This window comes from Nematolebias whitei, chromosome 18, assembly GCF_014905685.2.
Source record: "Nematolebias whitei isolate Nwh7 chromosome 18, NemWhi1, whole genome shotgun sequence".
Classification (NCBI taxonomy): Eukaryota; Metazoa; Chordata; class Actinopteri; order Cyprinodontiformes; family Rivulidae; genus Nematolebias; species Nematolebias whitei.
Window position 1 is genome coordinate 29325071 of NC_056515.1, and position 9428 is coordinate 29334498.

At 38.5% G+C, this 9428-nt stretch overlaps 4 protein-coding genes across 4 annotated transcripts in view; 2 read left to right on the forward strand and 2 right to left on the reverse strand.

Moving 5' to 3' along the window:
• Positions 1-9428, reverse strand: part of tmem120b (transmembrane protein 120B) — a 123105-nt gene that overhangs the window by 5064 nt on the left and 108613 nt on the right. The gene's annotated exons all lie outside the window — the stretch shown is intronic.
• morn3 (MORN repeat containing 3) lies at positions 1089-2132 on the forward strand. Its single transcript, XM_037691842.1, has 5 exons — positions 1089-1230; positions 1321-1475; positions 1544-1703; positions 1783-1964; positions 2061-2132. The coding sequence occupies exons 1-5, from the start codon at positions 1089-1091 to the stop codon at positions 2130-2132; spliced, it is 711 nt and encodes a 236-aa protein (XP_037547770.1).
• On the reverse strand, positions 2966-3843 carry orai1b (ORAI calcium release-activated calcium modulator 1b). The gene is made up of 2 exons (XM_037691843.1): positions 3730-3843; positions 2966-3639 (listed from the first exon to the last, which is right to left on the reverse strand). Exons 1-2 carry the CDS (start codon positions 3841-3843, stop codon positions 3082-3084), a joined length of 672 nt encoding a protein of 223 aa, XP_037547771.1. The 3' UTR covers positions 2966-3081.
• Positions 5857-9428, forward strand: part of LOC119424379 (lysine-specific demethylase 2B) — a 29525-nt gene continuing 25953 nt past the window's right edge. The window contains exons 1-6 of the mRNA XM_037691844.1: positions 5857-5901; positions 6432-6576; positions 6675-6753; positions 7257-7303; positions 8477-8655; positions 8735-8841. Coding sequence (XP_037547772.1) covers positions 5857-5901; positions 6432-6576; positions 6675-6753; positions 7257-7303; positions 8477-8655; positions 8735-8841 — 602 coding nt within the window. The remainder of the gene's footprint in view (positions 5902-6431; positions 6577-6674; positions 6754-7256; positions 7304-8476; positions 8656-8734; positions 8842-9428) is intronic.

The window sequence follows — 9428 nt, forward strand, 5'->3', positions numbered from 1 at the left end:
ACTGTAGGTGCCGAGGGACGATCCTGTCCTTCTGCTCTCATGAGCCGAGTTTCCTGCTAGTTCCAGGATCTCAGTGATCAGGCACTCGAGCATAGCTGGCAGGTAGATGAGAATGCATCCAAAGAACATCCTTTTCAACTCATTTGAGATTTGTGGCTGTAGTTGAGATATTATTTGAGCTTTTGAGATGTTAATCAGCTGCTGTTGGTTGAAGAAAACTACCTTGTTGCCATGGTTACGCATCATAACAAATGTCCAAAACTAAAAAAGTTTCAGTAAAAATCCTTCCAGCTGCACAGCATCTGATACCAGAGGAAACAATCATCCGAAAAATGTGATTTACATCCAGAAAAAGAAAAACAGGAATAAAAGTTTCCAAAAGCAAAATCTCAGAATGAAAGTAACAGAGCTGCTCCAACATGCAGCCACCTTGAGCGGCACAATTCATATAATGACTAATTGCTGGATGTCCGGCCCCTGAGCTGCTGGCTTTCAGAAACTGTGGCCCCTGAGCAGTTTTGTTGAATAGCCCTGACCTAGAGTGAAGGCATCTCTGAACAAAACCCAGAAAGTCATCGAACAAACTTTTCTTGTAAGATACACATACATAACTATATCTCTAAATGTAGGCATTTTTGTCATCTAAATTTTAAAATGACCGCCAAGTGGCAGTCCCCGTCAAAGTTTCTCCAGGAACTTTCTAGCTTAAATATCTTGTTTGGGAAAAAGGTAACCCATGTATTCAATCATGGTGTATGTGGCATCATGGTTTGACCTGTTGAGCTGCATGTTGGTTCAAATAACCGAGACACTTTTAATTATGCAATTAACTGTCGTATGAAAAATGTCCCTAAAAACAGAAGGAGTGAGACAGTGAGCTTAACACACAAATTGTTTCATAAAATACTATTTAGGGTAAAATAAAGTTCATTTTTTTGGAACATTAACTAGGTAGAAATGACCGGGAGAAATCAGTACGTGAGAAAATCCACCAACATCTATGCAGAAGATGTTCTAGTAAATCTCTTAAGAGTCTATGTGACATGTGTTGCCCTATTTTACAGACTTCCACAACACAAACTTGAGTCATGGCAAATTTCAAACAACCTGAAAGCAACCCAAGAACAGAACAGAAGGAAATCGTATCCAAGAGATGTGGACTTCGACACACAATTTTCTCTGTTAATGGGGATAAATACACTGGAGAGTGGCTCAACGACATGAAGCATGGTTAGATTTTAACATCAACTAAACGGACTATAAATCCGCCTGTACCGTAAATGCTGAAATTAGAACCGTTTTTTTATTTATTGCGTCAAGGTAAGGGAACTCAGGTGTGGAAGAAAGGTGCCATGTATGACGGCGAGTGGAAATTTGGAAAACAGGATGGATGCGGCACCTACAGTGTGCTTCCTCCAGGATCTACGGACTATACAAAGAAGTACAGCGGCGAATGGAAAAGCGGGAAGAAACATGTATGCTTTTCCACATAACCAATAACATGCTACTGTCATATTACTGACATATATTCCTCTGTCTTCAGGGGAATGGAAAATACTTCTACAATGATGTGTCCGCCTATGAAGGGGAGTGGAGCGAGGACCAACGAAACGGCAGTGGAAGGATGTACTTTGAGAATGGAGACATCTATGAGGGAGAGTGGATGCACGATCAGATGCACGGGCAAGGGTTCATTCAATTTTGTAAGATTCTCGCTTTACATCGTTCTGAATAAAAAGCAAACTAGGGATTGTATGTTTGACTTGTACAACTTGTTTAAAGCCAATGGAAACTGCTATGATGGCAACTGGAAAGATGGCAAGAGGAACGGTGATGGGAAGTTTTTCTACACCGACAGAGGCGTGCTGTATGAAGGCTTCTGGGTTGACGGAATGGCCAAATGTGGGACCATGACTGAATTTAGGAGAGACGAAGCTTCAGCACCATCCACTCCATTTCCAAAGGTACAAAACTGTGACCGTTAGTTCTGCGTTTGATTAAATCACCTTTCACAGCACACTGCGGATGATATACCGAGTACATTTCATTTTCTTTTCAAGTTACTACTGAAGGATCCGGAGAGGTCTTTAAGGGAAGCCAAAGCAGCCATCATGGATAATGAGCGTTGCTGACAAGACCGAGAGGACGAACGTCAAGTTCCCACTGGCACACTTTTCAGTTTTGATGCAGTTTGGTTGAACAAAAATAAATTTTGACCAATTTATTTCCACTTTCTGCAACCGTTATGGAAAATTACCTATTCAAACTGTAGAAAAAAACATGAATTATTCACAAAACATAGTCATCTCAATACAAACACAGCCTATTTAAATTTGATGTAGGATTATTATTAAACTAAAATGCAATAAAGCTGCTTTTTTTTTGTTGACGTGGAAACATTTCTAAATGAATTCTGGCTAAAGCCAGCCCAAAATGAAAAGAGATCATCATTGTGCTTCTATGTTTTATGCTACAAGTACACCAAAAATACATATATATTTTTTTTATTATTTTCAACATTTAAATGAATAACACTAGCGATAGAAGTCAAACCACAGATTTCAAGCCAAAATGTTTTGTTTGTAAAACTTGTCTTTTAAACATTGAACGCCACATGGTTTAAAACTTGTTTATTTTCCCACCACAACTTGTACTAAATGCTACCAAGTTTGGCAGCTGTTTAATCAGTCAACAGCAAATACTAAGCAGCACAATTCAATTAGCATCACAGCAGTGGATCCTATAAATAAGCAGAGTTTAATAACTGTGGTTCACGAAACACAGCTCCAGTGCAACACATAAACACGAGTGGGATTTCATAAATGAATGCAGCGATGATAATGATGAGACGGCTGCCATAACCATGTTAAAATCAATTTTCACATTTGAGACAGCAGTTCAAAGCAACATGCATTATGGCAGCTTTTTGAGTTCACAGTTAAATTGTGCCTTCTACAAATACAACTTTTCACAATTCTTCATTCCTGTTAAAAATTCTGAATCCCGAAATTGCGTCTTCCTGTCTTGGGGAAAAATCCAAAGGAGTCAAAAGATCCTGCACAGATGCACTCGTTTTTTTTTTTATGGAAAATGTGAGCTGGGCGAGTGCAACATGGACGACTCCCCCCGGTTATCGAGCTCGTTTTGAAGCCTGGTGAGGTTAGACAGCTCCTCAAGCTCCTGGAACTGTCTGTCAGTCTTGTGGCTCACCAAGGAGCGATAAAAGTGCACGGCAAAGACTATGAAGATTAAACCAAAGGGAACCATGATGGAGGTGGAGGTTATAGCAGCAGCCACGCCGGATGAAACCGTACTGTTGTTGGACTTGATGGGCTTAATTGGCAAAAACTTGACCCAGCAGAGCAGGACCACCTCTGCGAGGAAAAGCAAAGTGCCAATGACAGTGGAGAAAGCCCACGCCAGTTCAATGTGCCGGTGCATCCTTTCGTGCGGGGACTCCTTCACAGAGTTTAGATTGTGCACGTTGCTGACGGCCTCAATGTTTGGCAGAATGCAGGTGCTGACCATGAGAGCAAACAGGTGCACGGCAACAAGCACTGTGGTGCAGGCACTGAAGGCGATGAGGAGAGCAGGTGGGTAGGGGTAACTGTGTTCCAGCTGCACTTCTACCATGGCCACCTAAGGAAGGAGACAGGAAACCATTAACACACCTGCTTTGTCACGTGCCTGATTAATCAGAGTCAGAGAATGGCTGAAAGTGCATGTTACCATAGCAAACCCGGAGAGGAGAGCTGATGTCCGGCTGGAAGCCTTCAGTTTGGCTCGACTCAGGTACAGTTTTCTCCAGGACAGTGCTTGAAGTGAGTGCTCGTTCAAACTCATGTTGCGTCTATTACAATAATTATAAAAACAGCGACCGAGCAGCGCGGCTCTTTGTAACTCTTGGGCTACAAGACGGAGAACAGCGACCGACTATGTCCACCAAGAAACCATTTAACTTCGTGTGCCGACGAGAATCGCGGAAGCTGTTTTTACCACCCACAGTTTTCCTTTAGCATGTTGCGCTGCTACTGTCTGCACCTTAAATTACCCAGAAGCCCGCGCGCGTGCCGAGGCTCAGCAGCTGAATCTGTTCAGCGGTGGGAATTTCAATTCGGTTTCAGGATTTGACTCTTTTTAGCTCCGCTTGACCAAAAAGAGTCGACTCTCAAACGTTCTTCTTTAGTATAATGCTTCCGGTTTGCATATACATACTTGTAGGATATAACACTTTTCTAGACTTTAGTTTGAGTATAGTTAATTATCTTTGACTATTTCAAATAAAAAAGTTAAATATAACGTGTAGTCATAAATTCGATTCAATTCTGTTTATTTTTATAGCGCCAAGTCACAACAGACGTCATCTCAGGGAACTGAAAAGAAACATATTATATATATATATATATATATATATATATACACAAGCAAGCTAACCCTAATTATAGGATTTATCAGAAATGAAAGTCTTGAGTTACAATTGGGAAATTTTCCAGTCTTAAGTTATTATTGTCAAATTCTCCATTTAAAAAGCTTCACAATGATGTGTATCTTGTTCAAATTAGATGATTTATCAGCTGGCCTGTCAGCAAGCTTGTTCCATTTACGTGAGTTTATTGGTCAGAAGCAATTCCAGTCGTGTTTAAAAAGGGCAAAACAAACTTCACAATGATGCCCAAGCATTATATACTTCTGATGCTGCTGATTTATTCATGCTGCTGTGTTTATTCATGCTGCTGATTTATTCATGCTGCTGTGTTTATTCGTACTCATCTGCTCACACAGACTCATGTTTGTGTTGCTGTTCGGCGTATTGTTTTTGTACTAGTGCTTAGCGTATTTTTAGTTTAACACTTTTATTTCATAGCTTAGATCTTATTACTGTTTTTCTTTACAATTTATACTTTTGTTGAATGTAACTGGGACTCTGTGTACAGTTTCATTCCACCACATGTACCACATGTGGTGCGTATGGCAAATAAAGAAACTTTGACTTTGACATGGCGATTTCCAGGTGCTATGATAGCAGGCATATAATATTGGCATAATTCAAAGAAAACCGAAAGGATTATTTATGAATACATAGCTGTTAGAAAATTAGATTAGATTAAATTATTCTATGCTTTTTTATTTACTGGGATTTCTGGGTGGAGAGCAGAGACGCACACTTTTAGTACATCCCTCCAATTGTGACCCATCATTCACATAAAACTTACAAAACTACCCCCCCCCCCACACACACACATACAATAAATAAATAAATAAATAAATAAAAACAATCTATGTTGCATTTCATATAAAACACCTTTACCTACCCAAACACACAATCTGCACATGTCCTCTTCAACAGGATAAAACCAATTTAGAAAACACAAGCTGATGATGTCTATAAAACTCACAAAATGTATAATAATAATAATAAACTTTATTTGAAGGGGACTTAGGCACTCAACCACACTGTACAATAAACTACAATATAAAATGCAGTTTAAAAAAAAACAAAAGTATAACAAAAGAAAAAAATATAAGCATCATATACATGTTTAAAAAAACAGTTTTGGCTTAATGCAAGTAAGATCATTGCTTGTGCTCATTTATAAAAATGCGACATTAAGACCATTCTTAACGGTTCGCATCAATAATCAAAACGTACTTCTTTTTATTTTCTTTTTTTAAGCGGCACGCGCTGACAAGGCATGACGTTGTCCAACAATGTTTTGGTTCCTGGTGGTGACGTCACACACAAAAACATGGTTCCGTTGTTTTGAACCCGTAAAGCGTGCTAAGTGCTTCTAACTTCATTCCGTATGGGGATGCTTTCTCCACTCCGAGAGGCTGGAAAAACTACTTAAAGACTCGATGGCTCAGTCCGCGGAAGCCTGCGCAGAGTCCGGACGGAGGCTGGTGCGTACGGTGCGCCGTGTTTACGTTAGCTGAAGCCAAACTGGCAGCGGGCTAATTAGTTAGCTAAGCTAACACGTTTGCAGCTGAAAACGCCGTAGGGATATTTGTCACGACACCGAACCTTTTCAAGTTTGACGGAACAAAATAAACAACGTTAGATGCATTTCACGTTCAACAACAACAAAAAAAAAGAGACCATCTCTAATAATTGCAGAGCTCACGACATTTGAAATGGCACCAAATATGATAAACTACTGAGATTTTCCAAGCAATTAGCTGCCTCTTTTTTTATTTTTTTTCCTCGATAAGCGTCGTTTCACGGTTGAAGCGCGAGACGTCACGTTTATGATGCTGCCATGGTAACGGATGCTGTACTGTCGAAACATCTGTCCCATCAAGTCCCGCTCCAGTTTTAAAGCAACGCTCGCGCAGTCATTCTTAAAAAAAACCTTACTGAGTGGGCCTTAACGACAGGGAGTTAATGTATTTTATTTATTTGTAATTTAAATTGTGCCTGTTTTCAATGCCAGCGCTCCATCTGCCGGAGGATGTACGACGAAAACGAGGACCTGTCCGATGTGGAGGAAATGACCAACATCAGAGGATTCAGTGTGGAGGAGAAGCTGATCAGTGACAGCTACAGCGCAGACTTTGTCCACATAATGGAGGGCAAAGGTACAGAACAACAATGCCTGACGTGCTTCTTTTAATTAGCTGCACCAATCTTTTATTTTGTTTGGTAAATGTGTGCTTTAAACACATCTGTCCTGCAGATTTCACCTATGAGTATGTGCAAAGGGAGGCCCTCAGGACCCCACTGATTTTTAAAGAAAAAGATGAATTAGGGATCAGGTGAGAAGTCTTCTCTGTGCACAATACCGGTGCTATTAGTACCTAATTAAATTATATTAAACATGTTTTATTTAATGCTTTAAATCTGAAAATAACACATTTCTTGTGCGTTTGCAGTTGTTCAACTTTTATATAGCCAAAGCAGCTTATAGGTGTACTGTGTGTGTTATACAGGATGTAGGATGCTTTCTCTTTTGTGTAAGTTTGTGTTGCTTTTCCTAAAAACTAAATAAAAAAACTTTACTGTTTCACTTTCTAAAATCTGAATCTTTTTTTGTTTAACAATATATTCTTTGTGGATTAAAAATGACCAAAATCTTGTTTACCTTTTAACCTAATCAAATAAAATCGAGTATTTTTTTTAAAATTTTTACACAGTTCTGATTACATGTACTTACCTTATTTTATTAACTAACTCTAATTGTGCAGGGCAAACCTCTCTCACTTATAAATGATATGTTGAAAATATGATTAACTTGGAACATTTTTTTACATTTTTATAGAATGCCTGATCCAGAGTTTACAGTCAGTGAAATAAAAGGATTAGTTGGTAAGTTGAACACATTGTAAACATATTTACATCGTATGTAAGCATATGTCTGTAAAAACTATATAAATAAATAACTAAACAATTTCACATGTAAAACTACAGCAGCAGCTAAGATAAATTAAATTAAATACATACATATGATGAGACATTCACCTTAGTAATAGTTTATTTTTTACGCTAGATAACAAATCCCTTTAGCCTTGAACGCTTTCTTCTTTATTAGTTTGTTTTTGTGTCTAAAAAGCCACATTTATGATCCTTACAGCAGAAACTGCTGATAGAAAACATTTTGGACTATTTTCTTACTGCCTTTACTTTGATCAAACTGCAACTTAATGACAGGATAATAAAGTTGTATTTACAAGTGAAAGAGACGGTTTAATTAGTGTAGAAGAACAGAAGAAGTTGCAAGCATCCAAAGTTGTAGTGGAAGTGTGTTTCTTTATTATTATTATTATTATTATTATTATTATTATTATTATTATTATTATTATTATTATTATTATGTAGCAGGTTTAGAAATAAGGATATCTGGTTTTAAGGGTGAAAATTCAAATCAAGCAGTGCATTCAAAAACAGAATTTATTTTGGACTTATGGAAGTAACACGCTGTTTTTATTTTTGTTTTCTCCCTTTTTAATTAGCTTGTTAAATATATCACACATTCTTTGATCTGTTTATTGCTTTTTTTTTTCTGGCTTTATTAATTTTTTTAACTCTAGGTTTGACCTTTTATTACTGTACAGTATGTACTGTCGTTTGGAAAACCCAGTTATTCAACTGCTCCACCTAGTGGTGAAAGCCTTGAATGACACTTATTAGACCTCGAGTACCTGTTAGCATATTTTACTCATTCCTGTACCTTTTTTAGCTGATGCTGATGAGATTGGTGCTTTTATATACTCCTTTGCATGACAACAAAGTTTCCCAGCTTATAATTATGTAATTTTATAGGAAGTGTTGGAGCATGAACTCGAGAATTGCTTTTTTTGAGCAAAATAGGGACAACTCACAAATATGACAGGGTTTTTCCAGTTCCTTTAGTGAGCATTAAAAAAATTCCATCTTTAAATAAATTGTGTTTTTGATACAATTTTCTGGTTTTTATTTTTGATTGCTCAAGTCGTATACAAACCCTTATTTTTTTTTATTTCACCTGGTTATTTCCCACAGGCAGTCGACGGTCTGTGGACGTCATGGACGTGAGCACTCAGAAAGGCTCAGAAATGAGCATGGCTCAGTTTGTTCGTTACTATGAGACACCAGAGGAAGAGCGAGACAAACTCTTTAACGTCATCAGCCTAGAGTTCAGCCACACGAAGCTGGAGAACCTCATCAAGCGACCTAGAGTGGTAATAGAACGTTCCACTTTGATAGAACTCGCAAAGAGACGGCTGAGGTGTAAATATTGGGTTTGGTTTGTTGTCACAGGTGGATCAGGTGGACTGGGTGGACAACATGTGGCCTGCTGATCTGAAACAACGCCAAACAGAAGCCACCAACATTATTTCAGAGATGAAGTACCCGAAGGTGCAGAGGTACATATGACACTTTCGTTTGTGTTGCATTTCAGTCTAAGAGGAAAAACAGATTAATAATGTATCATTATAAAACATAGATAACCGTGAAAACCCTCTAGTTAATAACTCCCCTACCATCCATTTTTTTTTCTGTATTGTTCCATTGCTGTGAAGCAGAGCCTACTTTCACCTCCGCTTTGTGCTCTTGAACGTTGCTGGGCATGTTTTATTTTTTTATTTTTATTATTTTATAGAGAGAGAAATTGATTTTAACAGTTGTGACATGACTGATTTGCACAGATGCCTCTGAGCCAAACATTCAACGAAAAAAAGGGCAAAGTGAACCCAAACCATTAATGCAGTGTTCCCAACCCTGGTCCTTGAGGAACACCATACTGCATGTTTTAGTTGTTTCCTGCTTTGACTCACCTGATCTGACTGGATGGGTTATTAACAGTCTTCTGCAGAACTTGAAGTACTTAAGTCACACTAGGTGTGTTGTACCAGGGGAACAATTAAAACATGCAGGCCGGTGTTCCTCAGGGACCAGGGTTTGGAACCACTGCATTAATGGATTTTCTTTTGACCTCAGTCGCCACTATTTT